Source organism: Carassius carassius, chromosome 2 (assembly GCF_963082965.1).
Source record: "Carassius carassius chromosome 2, fCarCar2.1, whole genome shotgun sequence".
NCBI lineage: Eukaryota > Metazoa > Chordata > Actinopteri > Cypriniformes > Cyprinidae > Carassius > Carassius carassius.
Window position 1 is genome coordinate 45,718,863 of NC_081756.1, and position 24,826 is coordinate 45,743,688.

The 24,826-nt window shown below is 37.3% G+C and overlaps 1 protein-coding gene across 1 annotated transcript; it reads right to left on the reverse strand.

The window, feature by feature from the left end:
* Positions 1 to 1,217: 1,217 nt before the first annotated feature.
* On the reverse strand, positions 1,218 to 21,622 carry LOC132110714 (cysteine-rich secretory protein LCCL domain-containing 2-like). The gene is made up of 15 exons (XM_059517553.1): positions 21,303 to 21,622; positions 18,478 to 18,812; positions 15,960 to 16,078; positions 14,857 to 14,989; positions 9,977 to 10,092; positions 9,522 to 9,622; positions 9,262 to 9,429; positions 8,150 to 8,210; positions 8,000 to 8,066; positions 7,788 to 7,918; positions 7,639 to 7,682; positions 7,046 to 7,118; positions 6,850 to 6,925; positions 4,531 to 4,661; positions 1,218 to 2,350 (listed from the first exon to the last, which is right to left on the reverse strand). The coding sequence occupies exons 2-15, from the start codon at positions 18,730 to 18,732 to the stop codon at positions 2,299 to 2,301; spliced, it is 1,527 nt and encodes a 508-aa protein (XP_059373536.1). The 5' UTR covers positions 18,733 to 18,812; positions 21,303 to 21,622; the 3' UTR covers positions 1,218 to 2,298.
* Positions 21,623 to 24,826: the final 3,204 nt, after the last annotated feature.

The window sequence follows — 24,826 nt, forward strand, 5'->3', positions numbered from 1 at the left end:
AGTAAAACTGGCTGTCTATAGTAGGCTGTTATGGACTACACAGCATTTTTAAATAATTTTTTAAATGATTATTATTTTGAATTATTGTCCCTGGATCAGTACGATACTCTTGTAATAAAGTAGCGGTGGTGGCAGACATATTTTGAGTATCAGTTCTGGTTGAAAAGAAGCGATCTAATCCTGTTTACATGAAATAAGCCTGCTCCCGAGGAGGTTTAAGCTTACGGACCTGTTGCTATGACAGCAGCTCCGGGATGAGCTTCGAAGAACCAAACGATCCAAGATCACGCCAAATCATCAACATTCAAATCCAGCTAACTGAGTTAGCGACGTACGAAGAACGGGCCCCTGTACTTGGCCAGTGTGTGACATAAAACATGCATCTCCATTGGCTTAGACAACCTATTTCATAAACTGTTCAGTGAGAATGTGTTCTGGCTAAGACCCAGAACTGTTTGTCTTAGAAATGGACAGGCCTCGTTTAGAACTTGCTTTCAGATATTTGTACCAAGAATTAATTTAATAACATGAAATGCATCCACTGATGTCCCTTACTGAAGTCTACATCATTTATATATAATAAAAAAAAAAGTCGACCAGTGCTTGGGTGGTCTAGGGGAGTTTTTGATATGGTTTTGATTTCACATGGTAAAATAAAGATTGTCCCATTTGTTGAACAGTATAAAACAGTAACCTAAATACATGTTTTATAAAGCAAAAGACAGACATCGTCTTAATATCATAGATTTTATAATCTTAATTTTACATTTGTGCAAAAACAATTATCTTCTGGATTGAAAAAAAGGCACAGATGACAAGATCTTAATATTTACACAAACCATTGTAGTGTACAAACATTTATGATTTCCCTAAAGACATCAATACTCAGATATATTGCTGCAACAGGAATGAGGTAACAATTCAAGAAAGTTATAAAGAAAATAAAAGTCAGCCAAACGGAAGCCTTCAAATGGATAATTGTCCTCCAAGGCCCTTATTTCGTCAAAGAACATCCACATTTTATCTAAATCTGGGACTCCAAAGCACTATCCAGCTAATAAATATATGGAGGCATGGCTTTCAGCTTAAGTACCTTTCTATTATATTGCAATATAAAGTGATTTAAACGAATCAGTGTTTGGTCGGCACTGCTCACTTGGGTTTCATTCTGTGAGATCTAATGAAATTGCTTTCGGCAGTACTGATGAACTCTGGGTTGTGTATAGCAGTTAACCAAACAGGAATATGTTAGACTCTGACTGACATTTGAATCTCAAGTGGACACATATCTTGTGTCGCATTCATAAATATTTGGTCCTGAGCAGGGGTTGAAGAAGGCATAATAATAAATAACAAAAAGGAAGGTACCATAATGAAAGATGAGCCTAAACATGCACACTGTGACTCAAATCCTACTGGGATTAAACATTGCTGCAATGTTTTTGCACCTTTAACGGTCTGAGTACTGTTGACTCTGGAAGTCTTGCATGCATTATGAAGGGAAGGTTTCTTTTGCTTGGAGGTTTGCCTCTTTTTCTTTGCCATTTCTCTGCAAAGCATCTGTTTTCCCACTTCAGGTCCAATAAATCCCCCCTTCTGCACTGTACACACTCAACTACTATTCAAATTGAGCGCAAAAGTAAAAATCTCACTCATTTTTATCATAAAGGAATTGATTTGAACAAAAGAGCATAAACTTTTGAGACAAACGCACCATGAGCTTTAAACTCTGAATTATATTTTCATATTAGATTTGTAATTTTGTGATGGAGATGGGTTGTTTTTTTTACTATGGATAAACTGAAGAGGAAAAATAATTCTTGAAGCAAAAAAGTAGGTGGTGACTGTTGTGCTCTTTTCCAGCTCCGGCTTGAAAAATGATTAATGAAATAAAGCAAAAAAATAAGAAACACAACAAGTCAACAAGTGACAAATCCACAAAATATCTGTACAGATTAAATAAACTGTAATCAATATGCAGTTTGTATGGAAATAAGAGATTTTGCATGTATTGGATAATAGCATCAAAAAATAAACTGAATCAAAAAAACAACAACGATTAAAACCAGCATCGCTGTACCACTGAATTTTGTTCAGATTTGCATGTGTGGTCAAAAACATTATTCACAATTGTATATAACCCCTGGAAGCCCATGCATTGAAGTTTTGAAACATCCTTTGGTCTTCTGTAAATGTCTCTTTCCTCCCAAAGACAGAGTCCAAAGGTTTGCATTTCCTTCGATATATCCTGATTTTTGAGAGCAAATCAGTGACCTTTTGTGTGTCATCAGTGCCATCTCACCCTCTAACAGCGAAGACACGGAACGAACCGCCTTCTCTATTGCTTTTACTGCAAGAAAAAAAAGAGAAAGAAAACAATTAACAAACAGTTATACTGTATATACACTGTACCTTCATAATTCTAATGACTAAAATATGTGTACTGCAATAATTTCTTTTGAAGTATGTATGTCTTGCATTAAAATATATTTCATATGTTGTATAATTACACGTTTGATTAACACATTTAAAGGCAGGGTAGGTAATAAATGTATAAACAACTTTCTTCCAAATTTGTTTAAACTTTCTATATATATCAATGCATAATTAAAATGAAAGTACTCTGATAAAAAGAGTATAAAAATCGAGTGACTCTAGACCGTTTAATCTGTATTAAACACAGCTCATTATTTCCATTTCGGGACAAAACATAGGATTGGCTTAGGTGACTGTCACTCTCTCGCAACCATGGCAACCACCCTTTTGCCACACATGACCTGTTCACTTGCGCGCGCACGTTTGATTTGAGGAATTCAAGAGGCACGGATCCTAGGAATACCAAAACAATGGCAGAGAAACGGCAAGCAAATTTCACAGTACCAGCCTATGCAGTTAGTGAAGGCAAACCAGGCCAAAAAAGGAAGACAGTAACAGTACAAGAAAAGGCAATGAACAAAAAGTCTTTGGATAAACAAAGAAATAAAACGCGAGTTTATATCGGTGTGGCTTTCCAGCGATGGCGAGAACTGAGGGAACTCAAGGGGCTGAAAAGTGACTCCTTGATGGCTTTATTTCTGCTGGACAGGTAAATCTTTCTTTTTGTATTTTGATCATACATATTTTTTTCATGAAGCATGTGTCATTAGCACACGTAGCTGCGTAATATAGCTAACATAACATTACTTAGCGAGCCGTAGTAGAGGCTTTGGAAGGAGCCCAGAAGGGAGGGGGTGGAGTGAATGGAAATAATGAGCTGTCTTTAAAACAGTCGTGAGAGGTCTACAGTCACTCGATTTTTATACTTTCTTTTTCAGAGTACTTACATTTTAATTATGTATTGATATATAAATAAAGTTGAAACAAATTTGGAAAAAAAGTTTTTTATACATTTTTTTTTTTTTTACCTACCCTGCCTTTAAGATACATCAACTTTAAATGTAATTTTAAATAACAAAGAAAATTGTAAAATTCTTTACACATGCTCTGATGTGATAGTCAACACATCAAAACGAGTATACTTCTTTAAATCATGACAAATTAGAACTGAAAAGTATTAAAAAGTAATTTAAATTGCATTTAGAAACTATCATTTTACATTTGTAGTTTACTTCACACTTTAAGCACACTTAAGTGGCCTTTTATTTCATTATTATTATATTATTATATAATATATGTATGTACAGTTTTTAAATATATACTTTTAATATTTGAAGTACACTGCATGTGCACATTCAATACAATAAAGTGACAGTCAGAAAGGAAACAATAGGGATTCAACTTTGACTGTTGTAGATGTTCAATTCAAGAGTGTAATTATCCTCTAATCAACTTCAATGATTTTGTATATGCTTCAGATAAGCTCTGGAAAGCATGACATTAACACTGGCTCAGACTTCATCTCGTGCTGCGGTTCCATTCAGATTTCTTCCAGCAGTCATTATTGACTACTGTTCTTGGCCTTTTCATTTATTCAGGTGGTGGTGTATTGAATATGTTGCTTTGTTGGCATCAGATGTGCTGTAATTATCTTTGACTGAGTCAGACACCAGCAACTTTTCCATCCAGTGTTAATATGGAGAGCATGTGAACACTTCCCTGTTAATAAAGCAGAATTCACACGACTGGTTGCCTCCCATTTCCCCTAGATTGCATCATATGAATAGCGTGCAGTGAGGAGCAAATCTATCCAAGCTGTCAGAGAATGGCTTTACTATGCACGGTCTGAAGGCCGGTCAAGGCTGGCAAGCGTTTAAAAAGCCACGATCAATTCCTTCGATGATGGTGTTTGATTCAAGTGTTAGATTTCATTACACTGGAGCCGATTTTTGTCGATTTAAGCACTCTGCACGCAGCATTGGAGACTAAACAAAGAGCTCCTGTGTGGTCCATCCTCCACAAGAAACCACACCATTACTCTTCAACCACTAACGTGCCACAGGCAGATTTGGCCCATCATGGCTTCTGAGTTGAGTTACTGAGAGGAATCGAAGGAAGGAAACGAGAAGGTGAAGCGAGATACAGGACGTGTACCTCTCAGACTGGATGCCATTCTTCAAGGTCCCGGTGTAGCTTTTCCTCTTATCCAGAGCCAGGAGGTCCACATAGCCGCCGCTGGCTTTGATCACTCCAGCGTGGAGAGCTGCTCGGCAGATACTGGAGCCCTGGACAAGAGGAAACAAAAGCGTATTCCTTTAGTGCAAATACCAGTGTTCATAAGTAGTTCCACTGACCTTCATTCTGGAGGATTTATATCATTCTTCCTCAATTTGCAAAGTCAAAAGTTTGGTATAATTTGTTTTGTTTTTAAATATCATGCTCACTAAATATAAGGACAAAAGTCTTAACAGTACTAGTGACACTAGCCATAGCACCATGCCACTATGTTTTCCACGCTCTATTCAACAGTCCTTGAGATGTAAACAGTCTAAAGGAGCCTTGACAAATGACAACACTTGGATGTCTACAGCATGCACAAGAGCATGGCCGGAGCTCAAGAGCTCCAGAAAAGGCAAGACGTGTGTGCGTGAACTCTCTGGAACTTCGGTTTTTATTCTTTTGACCTGGAAAGAAGGTTCAGTCCTGTCTGCATCTGTCCACAAAACCATTCAGTAATGATGAAAAGTAATGAAAGTACACAGCCCATTGCACACATCTGGGTGCCACTATCTTATAATGCTCATCCAATTGTTCATGCATTGAAGTGCACTTTCAAACAAAGACAACAACCATCACAAACGACCAAGTCCAAGCCACTGAATAATGAGGGTTAATTAATGCTTGCTGGAGAGCGTGCTCTGATCTGAGGCCAGCTACACAGACGCTCAGCTTTTACACAGGAATGTAGCCGTAACAAGCCGAAAGGGCCAAAAGGCAACAAGTTCATTTGAGTTCATACACAACCAGGCCATTCCACACTAGCTCTCTCCTCCAGTGAGGAAAAGACATGGCTGATTGAAGTTAATTTAAGAAATAACTGAAGATTGACTGTTGAATTGCTGTAAATTTAGTTTACAGTTTCATTCAGATCTCTTGGATTGAATCCAGCTGGAGTTGGAGTTCACACTGTTTGAAAGCTCACTAAAGAGCTTGCTAAAGATTATCAGTGAATAACTTATATTTTGATCTGTATATCAAATAAAACTCTACAGATTGAATTAAGTGAATAAATGTAGAGTCCCCGTTCATTATATTAAAAATAACAAGATGTTCAGAAGTTCATTTTATTCCAAAAGGAATACAATACAATACAGAACAATTTAGCATACTGTTAAAAAAAATGACTTACTACGTAAATACATACCTCAAAAGAATATAGTTAAGTGCAAACTGAATTTAATGTTTTCAGACACTTAATGGCATGTGAATTGTAATTAAATTAAAATGTATTATAGTTTACATTTATGTTAAATATCATTAGATTAACCTTAGAGTGCTTTTTTGACCCAATTTTTTTAACTTTTTTTTACTATTATCTTTGAAATATGGTTAAAGTCACTGCTGACAAACATTCATTTTAAACCAAAATATACTTTAATGTAATTTCTATTGATGCCTGTGTGACATGTAATTCAATATTTAAAATTACACAGTTGTGATGATGAAGTTGCAATTTAGTGCATTAAAAATATATTAATATTAAATGTAGTATTGAAGTCGACACATCAAAACAAGAGAAAAGTGAAAAAGATTAATACAACTTAATGATTTAAATTGACTTTAAAGTAAAGCATTATCAAAAAGTGAACTGTTTAAAAGTGTACTTAAGTTAAAAACAGTCTTTAAGTACACTTAAGTGGCCTTTTATTTCATTAGGAATATATTACCTGCAAGTAAAGTTTTTTTTTAAATAATACTTTTAGGATTTGAAGTACACTACAAGTGCACATTCAATACAATTAAGTGAACTTTTTTTTCACAAGGGCTTTCAAATGAATTAGTTATTAGAATTAGATGAATTAGAATTAGATTAATAAGTTATTAACGAACCTCTCCAATGATGATGAAGTTACACTGTTACACTGAAGTTACACAGCTAGCTGTTCCCTAAACAGTAGTCTAAAGTAGTCTGCAATGCCAAGTCCTGACCTCAGGCATGCATGAGTCAGTGAAGAGAGCTGCTGCTCTGTGGTCAGTCTACACTCTGGCAGAAAAATTAGTGGCGATAATGGCGGCCACCTCCATCGAAAACTCCCTTTGGACTCATACAGACAATTCCCGCGGTCAGCCCTCACCACAAGAGCAGCACGCTCACTTTAGCACTCGTAAGTGCTCGACTATGAATGCCTGTTCACCCTCATTTCCCATCTCTAAGCCCTGTAAGGACGCTCTCGGACCGAAGCAGGTACTCACATCACCGTAAATGTTAGTTCCGACCACTGGAGCCCAATATGAAGGTTCGTTTATGCAGTTAGCTGGACAGAAGACTCTGATGAGATAGAGGAGAAACTGGTTAGGTGCATTACTTTGACAAGCACAGTACTTACACACTGAACTGATATAGCGATATAGCGTATATAGCGAGAATTTCAATAAGTCTGAACTGTACCTTGGACAATGAGAGGCAGACGCCTTGAAAGGACAAATCTCAGCCACTGTTGTGTAGCAGTCTATCGTTTGCTCTAAAAAAGGTAAAAACACATTTTTTTGGTCAAACAGGCCTTCTGCCAAACAAAATGTTTATTATTATTATTATTATTATATTAAAAATTAATTATAATTTAATAATTAAATTAATATATTAATCATAATATTATATTCATATTATATTATATTTCAGACACTTAATAAAATAGTAATGGCAACTGAAAATTTATTATAGTTTAAAGTTATATTAAATGCAAATTGCTGGATATTAGAGGATATTTTCAACCCACTTATGTACATCTTTATATGAGATTTCATAATTAATTTGATTATTTTTTAAATATATTTAAAATACTGCTAAATGTACTGACAAGCAATTATGTTAAACTAAAAAATATTGTGCATTTGTAATGGTGAAGCTGCAATTTAGGATATTATAGATCAATGCAATCTATTAACTTCAAATGAAATATCCAAAACCACACTAATTCTGATTTCATATTGGAAAATATGAGAATATCTGCATTCACTTCGTAATACAATAACAATACTCACCTTCCACTCTCGACACTGTAAATGCATTGCCAGGTTTGTATTTACTGAAGAGAAAATCACAGAATGCAGATAGAGTGAATAACTCTCATGTGGATATAGAATTGTGGACAAACTGAATTCAAATGATATCAACATAGCATTTAGACTACCTGAATGACTCTACGCCATTCTTGGTTGCCTTTACAAAGAATGGGAAGTTGTCTTTTCTTGTAACATCCACAAGGCCTCCATTGTTGTCAATTATTCCATAGTGGATAGCAGCACGGCAAATACTTGATTGCTAAAATAATAGGAGAAAAAAAATTAATAAATAAATGTAACACTTAAACAGAACCAAGTAAAATGTCAAAGTAACACTTACAACATCATAATACAATGTTCCCCAGACTTTCCCCTTCTTATTTAAGCAGTTTGCTGGGCAGTTGTACCTAAAAAAGAAAAAAAGAAGTCACCAGTAAGATATCCTGAACTTATTATATCTTTAAAGAATCAATGTAGTCCTTACACTGACCTGTTGCAGGTCGCTCCTTTACATTTGTCCCTCATTCTTGTCTCACACTTAATATTTTGTGCTGAGAGGCAAAAGTAAAAAAAAAAAAAAGTAGAAATTTACAATCTTCTATCATGAATAGTTTAGATAAAAGTACACATTAAATTACACATAATAATAATAATACATACATACATTTTATAATTTTGCATTGGATTTTTTTTTTTTTGTCATCGTTTCATGCAAATTAACCTACCTGGTCTCATGGCAAATACGTTGCTGGGGGCACGTGTTCACGAGACCAATAAGTACATATCACTGCAGTTTACAAAATAAATGAACACTAGAGGCAGTAAAACTCAGACACCTTGTATTCCCTTTCACACAAATTTACGATTAATAAAGCATATTTTTTGCACAATTAGTTGATGAATATCATGTTATGACTTCAAAACAATATTAATATGCTGGGAGATTTTAATACTGATGCTTCTGAACGTTAGCATCACATATCCAGCTTCATATCTATGGGTTTTCAGATGCGGTAGGTTTGTTCAGTAGCTCACGGAGTACAGAGACGTAACTTGAGAAGCAAGAAGCTCAAGAAGGTTTGAATCCCGTGTAACTACGATTCGACAAAGTGGTTCAAATCTATATGTAAGGAAGTTGAAATGGCACGGTGGCATCAACAAATGCAATTTAACATAAGTTTTGCATTTGATAACACTACTGGCTAGGTTTAGAGTTGGGTTTGGTGTGGGGCATATTTCCAACACAATAGAGCATTAACTGTTAGCGACAGTCGGATATTTGAATTCTGAAACGCCACAATTCGTACCAGAAGTAACATGATAAAAACACACCAATACGTACCTATATGAACGTAACAAAAATGTGACAGGGTTCACATATTGAACCCGTGTTTTAGCGCCACTCAAGGGACATTTCTCTTTCAAAACTGCTGAAAAATGTTCATTAAGGTATGTAAAACCGGTATTGCAGAAACGTACCCAGAGGTACTTATTTGCCATGAGACTGGGTTGAAATTAACATCAACAACATATTACAATTAATTTTTTATATACATTTTTGATTGTTTTTTAATTATTTTAAATAATATTATTCACACTAACCTAGATAGCTAGTTCTTGTAGTCTTAGTTGAGGAAGGATTGGCATTTGCAGGTTTTTTGGGGGAAGAGGGTTTGGGCTGAGGCTTAGTTGGAGTCGTCCGAGGCTGAACTGGCTCCTGCGGCTTCTCCACCTCATTCATATCTGGAGACTCCTGACGTTTAGCATCTCCTAAAAACAAAATCACAACAAAAAAAATTCAAAAATAAGATTTAGACCTCCATGTGTTATTCCTTTGTAATAATACTTCTTTCAGTGCTCACCCTTGTAACAGAGTTTGTCTCTGCAGCCTCCTCCATAGCTTGGTGGGCACTGGGAACAGGGGCTGCCATGTTGGTATGGGGCTTCCCCAATCCAGTTTCCCCTAAAAAAAAAAACACAGGTTCAGGATGGTTTGGAAACGACAGCAAAATCTGCACATTTGACTGAGCATTCAAAACACATTATCACATACTCTCACGGATCTCAAGAATAATTCAGGAAAACAATCCCCAGCTGCCAAATTAAATCATTAGCTTGGAAAAGAATAGCACATTCTGGCCATGTTTTCCTTTCCCCAAAAGCCTTCATTTACTTTTCCATTTTTCTAAGGATGAAACTGTCTGTAGCCTCCATGTTTTCAAGTATGAAAGATTTGTTCCATAGGCTCATCATCAGGAATAGTAATTAGCCATCTGGTGTTAAATGAATAAATGTCAGCAGAAAGAGCTGGTCTTACTTGGGTGAGTAGTTGCAGACGAGATAGACGGCGTTCTCCCAGATTTCCCCCCATACGTTCATACGCGGACACACGTGTACAGCACAGCCAACACGGTTGGTTGTGGCCCACACCAACTGCAAATGAAGAGTTATTATTATTATTATTATATTACATTACTATTAGTGGTGCTTGTTCAGGATTAGGTATTTGTTCATAAATACTGAACCTTGACATGTAAGTCATCTGGAATGTTGAATAGAAGTATTTTGTTTCTTTTGTAAGCAGTCTTGTTATTTCAGTTTTCATCAGGATAATTATAAAATAAACAAAAACCTCATATAACCATACATTGAAGATGGACCCAAGCTAAATCTATAGGCTCTTTTGACTACAGCCAGTAACCAACCATACATAACGCCCTAGGAACCTCTAAGAAACACCCTAGAAACAATCTATAGCATTAAACCAACCACCTCGAAATGACCTAGCAACTGTACATTGATAGGAAACACTCCTAAAATTAGAGTCTGTAAGCAACCATCCAGAACACCCTAGCAACCACCAAGAAACACCCTAGAAACCATATATCACACCATAGCAACCACCTAGAAACACCCTAAAAACCATATATAACACCCTAGGAACAACCTAGCAGTAGGGTGGCCATATACACCGTTCATACAGGAGACGTCCTGGCCAGGATTTAATATTGCCTAAAACATCCAAAGCAGTTTGACCAATAACACGCAGGTATCTCTACTCTCTTCCTTATCTGCAAATGTCTTCACGGCTAAAACATCCTACTACCACAAAAAAAATCAACAACTGTTGTGATGCTCGGACACTCTTCAAGACTTTCTCTTCTCTTCTTAATCTGCCTCCACCACCTCCTCCGTCGACTCTTACAGCGGACGACTTTGCAGTTTTCTTCACAAATAAGACAAGATCCATCAGTGACCAATTCTCCACAACGCAGACTGAGGACAACTTCACAATGACGGACGCACACTCTTTCTCCTCCTTCTCCCCACTCTCAGAGATGGACGTCTCTAAACTTCTCCTATCCAATCATCCTACTACTTGTCCACTTGATCCGATCCCCACTCACCTCCTTCAAACAATCTCTTCTTCAGTCATACCTTCGCCTACTCACATTATCAACTCCTCTCTTCACTCTGGAACATTTCCCTCAGCATTCAAGCAGGCTCAGGTATGCCCACTGCTCAAGAAACCATCTCTAAATCCAGCGCTTCTTGAAAACTACAGACCGGTATCCCTTCTTCCGTTCATTGCAAAGACACTTGAGCGAGCTGTGTTCAACCAGCTTTCTATGTTCCTTGTACAGAACAACCTCCTGGACAACAACCAATCTGGCTTCAAAAGTGGCCACTCAACTGAGACTGCTCTGCTCTTGGTTACTGTAGCCCTGCGACTAGCAAGAGCAGCTTCAAAATCCTCGGTACTCATCTTACTGGACCTGTCTGCTGCTTTTGACACTGTTAATCACCAGATTCTCCTGTCCACCCTCAGAAAGATGGGCATCTCTTGAACTGCACTCCTGTGGGTTAAGTCCTACCTCTCTGACAGATCCATCAGTGTGTCTTGGAGGGGTGATGTTTCAAAGTCACACCACCTTGCTACTGGGGTTCCTCAAGGCTCAGTACTTGGACCACTTCTCTTCTCCATCTACATGACATCATTAGGATCTGTCATTCAGAAGCATGGCTTTTCTTATCACTGCTACGCTGATGACACCCAACTCTACTTCTCATTCCAGCCAGATGACCCGACGGTAGCTACTCGCATTTCAGCCTGTCTGAGTGACATTTCTAGCTGGATGAATGACCATCACCTTCAGCTTAACCTTACGAAGACCGAACTCCTGGTAATTCCAGCTAACCCATTGCTTCATCACAACTTCTTTATACAGCTGGGCTCATCAACCATTACTCCTTCGAGGACAGCCAGAAACCTAGGAGTTGTGATGGATCATCAGTTAAGCTTCACAGACCACATTGCTACAACACATTGCCTTATACAACATTAGGAAGATTAGACCCTTCCTGTCAGAGCAAGCAACCCAACTTCTTGTCCAAGCTCTTGTTCTCTCCAGACTGGACTATTGTAATGCTCTCCTGGCGGGCCTTCCTGCATGTACTGTCAAGCCTCTGCAATTGATCTAGAATGCAGCAGCGAGGGTTGTCTTCAATGAGCCAAAAAAAGCTCACGTTACTCCTCTCCTCATCAGGTTACACTGGCTACCAGTAGCCGCTCGCATCAAATTCAAGGTACTGATGCTTGCCTACAAGACGACCACTGGCACGGCTCACTGGTTAAATCTTATGTGCCCTCCAGAAGTTTGCGCTCTGCAAGTGAACGACGCCTTGTGGTGCCATCCCAAAGAAGTTCAAAATCACTCTCACGGACCTTTTCCTGGACTCAAAAGCATAAGGAGCTTTCTGCTCTGCTCTCTATAGCTCTCATGAATGTCGATGAACGATCAACCTGCACAGTGCAGACAGCCAAAGCCTGGATATTTTAGGCAATATTAAAATCTTGGCCGGGACGTGTCCCATATGAACGGCGCATATGGGCACCCTACCTAGCAGCTATCTAGCACTGCATTACAAATTCTGAGAACACCTTAGCAACTAGCAACTAAAAGACACTAGAATTAAGACAAAAATGTTCTGATATAAAGCACCTGTTGTTGACGGGGTGGGGGGGGGAGTAGCTGGTTTTAGCTGGTCTCCCAGCCTGGCTAAGATGATCAAGTGGATGGAAGATTATCAAGTGGATGTTCAGCTGTTTTTAGCTGGTTGGTCAGCTGTTGCCCCAGCCTGAACAGCAAAAGAAGTGGTCAAAACCCCTCTAAAACCAACCTGCGAAAACTACAATCCACTATGACCAGACTGGAAGACCAGCTAAAACCATCCAACCAGCTTAGGCTGGTTTCAGCGTGTTTTTTTTTTTTTTTTTTTTTAACAGGGATGTAATTACATCTGTAATTAAAGTATGTAGTAATTACACTGATAACCAATACCTTACTCCAACACCTCACCCAACCTTAAACCAAAAAATATAACAAAACATGTGCTGTACCTTAGCTGTATCCTACGCAAATATCAGCAAACATGTTTGGCAATTCAACACAAACACAATGTTCCAAACGATTATTTTTATGACCTAATTAAAAAGTGATACCAAAACAAAAAGTGACGCAGGTCTCTTTGCTGTTGTCAAAAGTGTAAAAAAGACATCCATATCAACTCCTTTCTGAGAAGGAAGTGTTCCCCCAACAGGAAGTGGTCTCCGTTCTGGGGCAGAAGCAGTAGATTGATGGGGCCACGGGGGCTGTGAATAGAGACTGTCCTCTTTCATTCTGCCCTGTAGGGCGGAAGGAGAAGCACTTCAAGTGTGACCGGGCCAGTTTCCTGAAAAACTTCCCTTCATCCACTCTTATCCACACAAAGCAATGTCTGCGTGCATCCCACTGAGTTGTGGTCAAGGACCTCACTGATTCGCTTAAACACAATATGGTTCACCGGGTGCAGCCCTGCAGCACGAGCCAAGCAATTTGAATGCGAAATGAAAGGGAAGTGATTACTCAGACTTTTTTTTTCATACATACAGATAAACGGTGGTGGGTTTGCATCTAACCTCGCAGAACGCAATCGAGGGAGCACGTCTCAATGCTCCCTCGGGAATGCACTTCCTCTGCAGAGGCCGCAGACAGTGTTGGCCATGGGACAATGAAACAGCAAACTAATCAGTCTCAAAAAACACAAACTCAAGCTTAACCCTGAGGGATCGTCTGGCACCAAGAAAATCATGGGGCCTCCAAGACCTGTTCTTCCACATCCAGCAAGCGAGCGAAGAGGGAAACAGGGAGAATCACGGCAGAGATTTGGCGGGAATCCCCAACGACTCTGCGTTCTGCATCTTTAAATGAATTCGGGTCAAAATGGAAAATGATTTAGGAGCCTGGGAATGGCTTCCAGATGCTTGTGACCTGCTTTCAGAGCCGAGCCAATATCTATTTTCACAAACTAATCTCAGCGATAAAGTAAAGTCTAAGAGGACATGAGGCTATTGCTCAACTCCTCCTTTTGTCCTCAAGTTTCTCTGCTATTGTCTCTCTTGAACTTTGGTTGGTCTCTCTTTTCTACCCTCCTTTTCTTTGTGCATTGCATCTGCTTGATCTGGCATGTTCAATATGTTCTGACAGTATCAACATTACTTTTCAAAATACCATTTTCAAAAAGGAGCTGTTAGTGTAGAATGAAACAGAAACACAGAAAACCATTGGTGATAAAAGTGACCCTAATTAGTATTTGGACAATTGGTAAGACTTTAGTTTAGGGACCAATTCTCAGTATTACTAACTAGTTTCTTATTAGCATGAATATTACTAGCATATTGTCTGTTTATTAGTACTTATAAAGCACATATTAATGCCTTATTCTGCATTACCATTTATTTGATCCCTTAATCCTACTCAATGATGAACAGATTTAATTCACATGTAAACATTGATCAATGTACATACATTGAGCATATCAAATATGGTAAAAAGAATCTCAAACATACAATACATGCTTATTTTTTTAGATTAGCTTAGGTGTACAAATACATTTTGGGGCCATGTTACATGCTTTTTATATGACACTGTTTTGTGTGAGGTTAATGGACACCAGTGATCATGCTGCTTTAAAGACACTTCTGTTTTAGTGTGGGTCACACATGCTACCTATTAAACTCTGCTGGTGAGGAGAAATGCTAGCTGGCACGTGTACACCTTTGCACGCAAGTTTTGAAACCATTAACAATGTCATGTTATTTAGTCCCAGTGGGATAATTGTTTGTAAACTGTAAGTAAATTGGTCTTTCTCACTCACTTGTGTGTAGTGGGTGCACATGGGTCCAGAGCAGCGCTCAGGGCACCAGGGGTTGCACTCATGTGGGTAAGGGTAGGTGTAGTCCTTCACCTCATCATACCAGGCCTGCACATGATAGGCCGGAGAGCGGTACCTATCAAGAGAGATACAATAAATAATATGATTATGAGTATCAGGCCACAGTAACATACATTAAATAGTGTTTTATATGTGAAATGCATTTACATTAAATCATCTGGAAGATGTTTTTACACAAAGCAGCATGGGGATCATTTAGGATCACGTGGGTGGATTTCAGTTTGTATGCTATTACTTAGAAATAATAGATTTGAAATGCTTACCCATAATAGTTTAAGTAAAAAACTTTTTAATTTCAGCTAAAAAAAAAAGAGAATTGCACTGGCAGCGCCAAAGTCGGTTTGATTCCTAGTGAATGTAGAAACTGATAAACTGTATACTTTTGCTGCAGAGTAAAGGTGAAATTTTGGTTTTAAAATCCAGCCATTTCATTAGGATTCTGTGTGATGAGGCCGAAATATTTCCCCTTGTAGATTTTACAACAAGTTGTTCATGCTTAAAATTCATGCATGCGAAAATTAGGTTTTGAGATATTTAAGGATGGAAATTTACAAAATATCTTCATGGAACATGATCTTTACTTAATATCCTAATGATTTTTGCCATAAAAGAATAATCTGCAAGGTATTTTGTCTATTGCTACAAATATTCCCGTGCAAGTGTGTGTGCAAATGTGAATCGGACGTAAATTTTGGGGGGAAAGTTTGTATTTTTTTTTGGAAAAAAACTGATTGGGTTTCTATACTATTGACAATGGACATTGGTCACTTTTTAACTGCGAAATTGTATTTAATGTCACCACAACTTGAGGTGATATGGATAAATAAAATATAGCAAAAATTTCTCCAGATCTGAATGAATAACTTTTCTTGCCTTGGAAAAAATAATATCTGTAGAGACTTTTCCAGGCCTGGAAATCACATTTTTTAAATTTCCCAATACTTCCAGGTCTTCCATGACTATGTGCACGACTGGTTACATTACAGGAACAGACTGATGTGGTCTTTCTAAATAAGTACTCATACCTTCCCCAGTGCACGGCTAGGTTCTGCCCGATGGACATCAGTAGATCTTTAGGTCCATGTTCCCACTGGCACTGTTCTGCCCAGTAGGTCGCTGACTTCTCCAGTTCATCGTCCCAGACCTGATAATACACACACAAACAAAATAAAACTCCCCGCAAAAAACACCATAATTCCCATATATTTGCACTGAGACTTTAACAAAATACTGAACATGCTGAGTTTTATTCCTAGATAATACCCTTTGCCTTCCTCTGACTCTTCTTCTTCACTATTGGACTGGGAATCAGGCCCAGTACAACTAAAATATTGGCTACATGCACGCACATCAGAGCTTGGCTCACATCCACTGTAAGTCCCCAGCAATCAGGGTTAAATGAGACAAATTTCCACATCTTATTTCTCCACCTGTAGGGAGGGCGAAGTCACTTTTTTCAAATGAACAGGGTTTTTCACCTCTGAGGAACTCTCAGTAAATTTCCAACTGCATGATGGGTACAAACACTCTCACATTCTCTAACCTCAGTTCCGGTGCTGTTTGGGACTAAGCCACATTTCTGAAACCTTTACTTGTTCGCTGAGGCCTGGCAGCGGTTCTGAAACACCTACTTGTGGTAGACTCCTGTCTTTCTCAAAGGCATCAACCCAACTACATTAACCATAAGCCCTTGCTCTTTGTATCTTTCCCTTTAAAATCTCAATATACCAACATTAAACTCACATTCATTTTCCATCCACAAAGATACACAGGAAACAGCAGGACCATAAATGCTCTTCAGTGCAATCGACAATACACTTGAATCATATTTCAAAGAAAATTGATATAATAATGAAATTACCTATAAATACCTTTAAATACTTAAGTCCTTTTTAAAGTGGTTAAAAACTCTTAAGTACAATTAATTGCATTTCATATGAATTCAAACTATTTTACATTTTATTTTAATTTCAATGCAACTAAGCATTCAGCAACATTACATACAGAACAGACTTAAGTATATTCTTTTCCATAACAAGTACTCTTTTTGAAGGTTTTATAAAGTGCACTTCTTTAACACAAGGGAATCCTTACAGCACTTACAGCTGAAGGCTGCATAGCTGCAATATTTAGTCACATAACTGAAGCTCATCTCAGGTCCAGCAATGTCACTAATCTTTGGCTCTGTTCAATATCTGTGTCGTGGCTCCTGTGTCAGCAGACGGCTAAACCTCAGTGTAATTGTCTGCACTGTAAAAAGCACCTCACCACACTTGTAAACTCAACATGTCTCTTCCAACTAAGCCACTATTTGGCACCTACACAAACCTAAAGATATTTACTACACCAAAAGAAAAACGATGACTGCTGCTTATACAATATAAAGTTAGTACAAATCAGAGTCATTAACACAGAACAGAGAGTTGGTTTGTACAGCTCTCGATATGTGTGGTCAATATAAAAAAAAGCACCACTTGGGAAACTAAACAAACTATTAACTCCTACAGAGTCGAATGCTAGCATGTTGCTAAGTAAACAGCGTGGCAATGTTATTAGCATAAAAACCCTTGGTGAAAAAGTAGTGTGCTTAGTTGTTCTGAATGTGCACTTTTAGTGCACTTCAAATCATAAATGTATTTAAAAAAAACAATACTTGCAGATAAGACAATATTCATATAAGTGAACTATATTCATATAAGTGAAGACACTTTCATGACTGTCTCTTAACACACTTAAGTACACTTTTAAGGAGTGCAGTTTGTAATAATGTAATAATAAATTAAAGTTTTACTTTAAAGTGCATTTTATATCATGTTTTAATAATTGGATGTGGTGACTAACATACTAAAGCAAAGTACTTGATTTTAATTTCAAATGTAGTGGGTTATTCATTTTAACATTAAAAGTAAATATTTAAAAAATATAATAAATTGCAATTTCATCATTAAAATGTGTAATTAATTTTTTTTAAATACGTTATACAAGTTTTGACAGAATATAAATGTAAACTATAATACGTTTTCATTTTATTGCAATCAAAATGCATTTATGTTTCTGAAATCATTACATTTAATTAACACTTAAGTATATTCTTTTAATGTATATTATTTTCCTTTTTAAAAGACATGCTAAAGTGTAATTTCATTTTCATGTAGCACACACAAAAATAAAAAAAATAATGCATTATTAAATAGATTGTATTTGATAGCTTTTGGTGTTGAATAAATATTTTTGTATTTATAATCAATAGTTCTCACCATCTCGAGTGAAAGATATCAGCTTGTCACATTCTAAGGTATCTTTCAGCAGCTTAAACTTCAATTAGATCTCAGATGTCAACTTAACTTTGTTACTTTTTGAAATTCTCTTTGTGTCTGCAGCACACTCATGATGGACTAAAATGCTTTCTAGAAAGGCAACTCTCTAGGTTTTGGAACAGAGTTTTCAGCTCGTTTTAATGTTTACAGACACTCAACATTACAGTGTATCATAAAAAGAGTTGTTTGTGAGTGAACATTGACTCAAACTGTGTTCCATTCTCACCATGTACTCCATGTTGGAGGCGCTCGGTTGCACCGCTCCTCTCAGCTTGTTGTGCAGTTGCAGGATCTCCTCTCTGTCTGACCACCTGATGGCTCTACGAGTGCGTAAAGGTGTATCAGCTTTTGTGCTGTTGGGCTCCAGCTCGTCCTGGTAGCGTTGCATTATCTGCCTCAGCTCCAGGGAGTCAGGAAGGAAGAGGGAAGCAGCCAAACTGGCTCCCAGGAATAGCAGGGCAATGGAAACGAGCCTGTGCATGGCAGCAGTGATGCTTTCAGGGTCGGACTACAGTAGACTGCCTTGTGTGCACGTGTCTTCAGGACTCTGTTCTGAAAAATCTGGAAGGAAATATGGTTTCCATGAGGACGAGTGTTGGGAAAGTTGTCGGAGCAAACGCTGTCCATGTGTTTACACACAAAGAGAAATCAGTGTTTCAAAAAGGAATTTGCTAAATTGGGTTCATTAGTCACTCTTATTACATACGCCACAAATATATGAATACAAACAGAATCCAAATAGCAACAATCAAAGAAGAAAGAAAGAACTCCGAAGAATCTGAGGATTGATATTCTGGAACAACATGAGACTCATCCATCCAGGTAGTGCAGCAACTGCTTCTTTGTTTAAACTCATGCGTGTCCATTAGGTGAATCTAACAAAAAACAAGTCCAGGTTACACTTCCCCTGAAAGTAAGTGAAATTTACGTAAAGCAAGCACAATTCTAAGACAAATAAGATTTATTGGATTATTACTTTCATAACAGTTGAGTTGAGCACATTCCTTCCCAAATTCCTATAACCATAAAACATTAATTTTTCTCCTTTTTACTATAATACTTAATATTGACTATATCACTATTGCAGTGGAAATACTGAAATAGTGTTTTCAAATTAAAGTAGCATCAATAAAAGTGGTTATTATCTGTACAGTAATACCTAAAAATTTAACTGCAACACTAAATTAATGTAAAAATATTGAAATACAATTTTTATTTTATTTTAAATTTGCATAAATTAAAGTGGTCATCTTTACTGTAATAATTGAAAATGTTGCTGCATCACTATATTACTGTAAAAATATTGTAATACAATGGTTTTAATTTAAATGAGCGTAAATTAAAGAGGTCATTAACTTTACTGTAATACCTAAAATGTTACTGCATCTCTATATTACTGTAAAAATATTGTAATACAATGGTTTTAATTTAAATGAGCGTAAATTAAAGTGGTCATTAACTTTACTGTAATACCTAAAATGTTACTGCATCACTATATTACTGTAAAAATATTGTAATACAATGTTTTTAATTTAAATGAGCGTAAATTAAAGTGGTCATTAACTTTACTGTAATACCTAAAATGTTACTGCATCACTATATTACTGTAAAAATATTGAAATATGTTTTAAAATGAGCATAAATGAAAATGTTTATTATCTTTACTGCTATAATTACAAACTGTAATACAAATACAATAATTATAACTGTATCACTATATTACTGTAAAAATATAGAAATATTTTGTAATGTAAATTAGCATGAATTAAAGTGGTTATTATTTTAACTGCAATACCTAAAAATTTAACTGTATCACTATATTATTAAAAAAATACAGATAATACCATGATTATTTAGATATTTTACATTTTTATTATTCAATTTCAGTATTACAGATTCACATTACAATGAGAACTACGCTAATTAATTAATTAATAATAATAATAATGTCAGCTTATAATGTTGTTTCTTATGATATTGAGATGAAATATGACAGACATTACAGGTTTCTGGTTTAATTCACCCAGAATTGCTGTAAATTGCTCAGATGAAATTTGCCGTCTATCCTCAGTGGAGCAGCACTTACCAATGAGGAAATGAAGAGGCCCACAGCGATCCACACCAAATGAATAGTTTGTGCTCCAATTAGAAGAATGTTTATTGTATGTCATAATGCACTGTCAGTCCAAAGGCCCCATAATTATAGAACAAATATACTAATCAAAGCCTCAAATAACAAAAAACCCACTGAAATCTTCATTAATACCCAAAAGATCAAACCACTAGGCCTGATCTCCTTCGATTAGATTGTTCAGTTTGATGGACCAGCAGGTCGGTTTGATCTCTGCAGGTTCACCATCTATCCATAAACTCAACTTTGTTGCTCAGATTCATTCAATTCCTGAGGTGACAATGGATAACTCATTAGCAGAACAGATCCACATTCAGCAGCTGTGCCATTCACACATTAATCAAAGCAGGTCCTTCTCTATCCCAGACTGATTTTCTCTGGGAATGGAATTGGGGGAGGAGGTGAACAACAATAGTGGCCACTTCTGAACACTGATGAGCCAAACGTGATTTAATTTTCCCCTCTCTGCAGAGCCTTCCTATCCAACACTGATCTGAGTAAACACAGGCACCGCTCCAATTCCAGCTGCCGCTCTCTCTCTCTCTCTCTCTGTCTTTCTAGTTCACATTCAGGTGGTCCATCTTCAAATGCATGGTTTTGCACATTGTGATTTTCCTAGCACAAGCATAAAAGTCTAAAATGGCATGAGATTGTTACAACAGCGTGACAGTTCAACCACATGACAGTGAGTGCAATTAATCATGCCCAAAATACATCTTAAAATACATGCTCTCACATTGATCTGATCAGTGAGCATTAGATTTTACAGACTGACTATCAATGGATCATTACCAAAAAAAAGGAGAAAAAAAGCAGCTCCTCCCCTGATTTTGCACATCCAACTTTGATCAAATGCATCAGTTAATTAAAGTATATGAATAATTTAACTTCCATATACTAGTGTCAGCAACACATCTTACCTAGTTTCGTCTTCTGCACGAGCTATTCCAGAGGCTGCTGCAGCTGTGTCAATAGTATGTTCCTTGAAAGTCAAACAAGTGTGAGTAGTGGACTCTGTTTGGCAGCTGGTGACTCGATCGCACTGACTCTGTGGAAGAGACTCAGCGCCTTTTATAGCGAAGGAGAGGCGCGTGAAGAAGAGGATGGGAGGATGAAGAAGGTTATGTTCCTGGCAAACCTCCGGAGCTCTGACGAGCGATGTCGAGATGAAAACGCAACGAACATAAATCATCTCAAAGCAGCTCCAGAGGATTACTTAACAACTCACGAGAGCAGGTTGTTTTTCGATGAGTTATCAATTTGTAATGTCATTACGTCCGTCAATACATTAATGGTTATATGACATTTAATCAATAATGTACATGGAGAACGTGGCTATAACAAGTTACGTACTCTATTACGTTACCTGTCTATTTTAATTGTATATATATATATATATATATATATATATATATATATATATATATAATTAAAATTGTATATAGTATAGTATGCCTGCGCGCGTGTGTATAAAGTCACTTATAAATGCATATTAGCTACTAGCATACCGGTAATACTATGGAATACTGTTATTTTGATATCCCTGAAAAAATGTATGATGTTAAATTACATTTTATTACATGAACTTAAAAATGTATTAAAATATAAAAAAAGTTTGCATTGCAATAATATTTCATAATATCCCTTTTTAGTGTATTTATGATCTTTAAAAAATTATTATTATTATTATTTTAATATACAGACAGTGAGCATAAAAGACTTATTTCAAGAACATTAAGAAACCCTATTAGAGTAAATTCCTTTTTTAAGGAAAAAAATTAATTATGGACAGAAATATGTATTAAATGTTTTACCAATTTGTAGCAGTAAAATAACTAGTTATTAAATCACAACATATAAAACGAGCAAAACAACTTATACTGTCAAAATTCCATCGCATAAACTTGAACCATCCCTGACTAATAAATTATACGGCTACATGTGTCCATAATGAGAACATACCTGTGCTCCTGCATTTATTAGAGCTTTAGAAATCAGAAGATAATAGATAGTATATATAAGAAGACTGATTTCACATCTTCAGAAAATAACAATATTTATTTAAATTATTTTCTTATTGGTCTTGAGAAACATGTGAAAGTGGGGCAACAGATCACATTGATTCACTCTGCCATTACATGTCGTAATGTACAACTCATTCAGAATCGATCCGCTGAAGCAGCTATAGTGCATTAATGACAGTACAACGGCTCGTCAATAACAACTGTATGCTTGTCTGTACCTGCATGCTCTAGTTTGTAAGAACAATTTCAATAAAGGATATGACAAGCATAATTGTGGCAATTAATTGGCACTCTGAAGTTCTTTTGACTTTGAATTCAACTACAAATATGACTAAAAGTAAAGAAACCTGGCATGTGTGAAAAAGCTGATTCAGGTGGATCTGCTTGATGTGTGCCCACCACCAAATATTTCCCATCCTTGAATCAGGCAATAAAGGGTTTAGATATTTGGCACAAGGGTGTGCAACTTTGGATCATATAAACCATAATAGGACTAGTAACTGGCTGACCGCTTCTGAAACCAAAGCATCATGCACAAGTCTTTTTACTGTGAAATCTTTGCTGGCTTTTATAAAGTAAATGTAAGAATAACTTTTATATTGTTAGTAATCTTTCAAGATGGACATTTGCTGGACTAAAGCAATTTGATTATCCATACATCATTTTGTTTTAGGAAAATGTAGTTCATGACAGGTCATGGTGACTTAAAATCCTCTGAGAATGTCCCATGTGGATTTAATTCTGTAGTAGACCAACAGTCTTTGGTAATTCATATCTGCACACAAACACTAAACAGAAAAACTGCACGATACACAAACATCCTCAGTCAGTTGTGCTGCAGGGCTACATCTAATCATGTAATCAGTGACGGTCTGAATGTAATTGCCAGTGTTTCTTCCTGCACAGATCACCAGATGTGACCTTGACTGAGTGAAGCTTAAGTCCAGATGCTGACTGGAGGTGTATAGGGGTCACACTTACCTCAGCCTCACGGTCAATTATTTATTTGGCAAGGGCTGCATTGCCCTACAATGTTTATTTGCTTCCCTTGGTGATTCAACAGTAAAGTTTGGAGACCTTCTCAGTGAGACAGGAAGAAAATCTCTATATGAGTGAGAATATGTTTAGAGGGTGATGAACAAGAACTCGGCCTCTGTGAGGGCAGTGGAAAGACCAGAATAATAAAGACTACAACATATGCTTTCATTTCATTGAAAAGTGGCTTAAAAGAAAAGAATCTGATACCAATGACTGACATCTTGACTGCATTAGTTATTATGTCCAGCTAGTATTGGATGATGGTATGGTCCAGTAAGCCCCTGCTGGTAGAGGATGTAACTACACCACACCATTTCCATGGAAAATTCAATCTCAGAATCAGAAAGAGCTTTATTGCCAAGTATGCTTGTGCATACAAGGAATGTTTTTAGTGACATAAGCTTCCAGTACACGGAGACAACAACACACAGAAAAAAAAAATAATTTGGCACATTAATAAGTGTATAAACAATTGTGCTATAAATGATAATGGAATAGGATTGAGTGAGATGCAGGGATGTACTAGGATGGAGGGGTAACAAATAAATAAGGATATTGCACATTTGTATTGCATAAGCATAAGTGGGGAACATTTAACTGTTCATGAGGTAGATTGCCTGGGGGAAGAAACGTTCTTGTGCCTGACTGTTCTGGTATTTGCGGTTCTGAGGCGCCGGCCAGATGGCAAAAGTTCAAAGATGGGGTAACTTGGATGTGAGGGATCCAGAGTGATTTTCTGAGCCCTTTTCCTCACTCTAGATGTATACAGTTCTTGAAGGGTGGGCAGGGGAGCACCAATAATCCTTTCGGCAGTCCGAACAATTCTCTGTAGTCTTCTGATGTCTGATTTTGTTGCTGAACCAAACCAGACAGTTATTGAAGTATACAGGACAGACTCAATGACGGCTGAGTAGAACTGTTTCAGCAGCTCCTGTGGCAGGTTAAACTTTCTCAGCTGGCGAAGGAAGTACAACCTTTGCTGGGCCTTTTTCACAATGGAGTCAATGTGATTGTCCCACTTCAGGTCCTGAAAGATGGTGGTTCCCAGGAATCTGAATGACTCCACTGCAGCCACAGTGCTGTTCATGATGGTGAGTGGGGGAAGTGCAGGGGGGTTTCTCCTAAAGTCCACGATCATCTCCACTGTTTTGAGCGTGTTCAGCTCCAGGTTGATAAGACTGCACCAGACAGCCAACTGCTCAACCTCTTGTCTGTAAGCAGACTCATCACTGTCCTGGATGAGGTCGATGACTGTAGTGTCGTCTGCAACCTTCAGGAGCTTGACAGAAGGGTCTTTAGACGTGCAGTCGTTGGTGTACAGTGAGAAGAGCAGTGGGGAGAGAACAAATCCCTGAGGGGCACCAGTGTTTTTTGGAGCAGCT

What these genes read in the sequence shown, in the direction of transcription:
- LOC132110714 (XM_059517553.1), bottom strand. Translation starts at nt 18,732, where the DNA reads ATGCACAGGCTCGTTTCCATTGCCCTGCTATTCCTGGGAGCCAGTTTG. An exon ending in CCTCCAACATGGAGTACATG is followed by an intron (nt 16,079 to 18,477) that starts GTGAGAATGGAA and finishes GTGTATTATCAG; the next exon opens with GTCTGGGACGATGAACTGGA. An exon ending in TCTGCCTCTCATTGTCCAAG is followed by an intron (nt 6,926 to 7,045) that starts GTACAGTTCAGA and finishes CTATCTCATCAG; the next exon opens with AGTCTTCTGTCCAGCTAACT.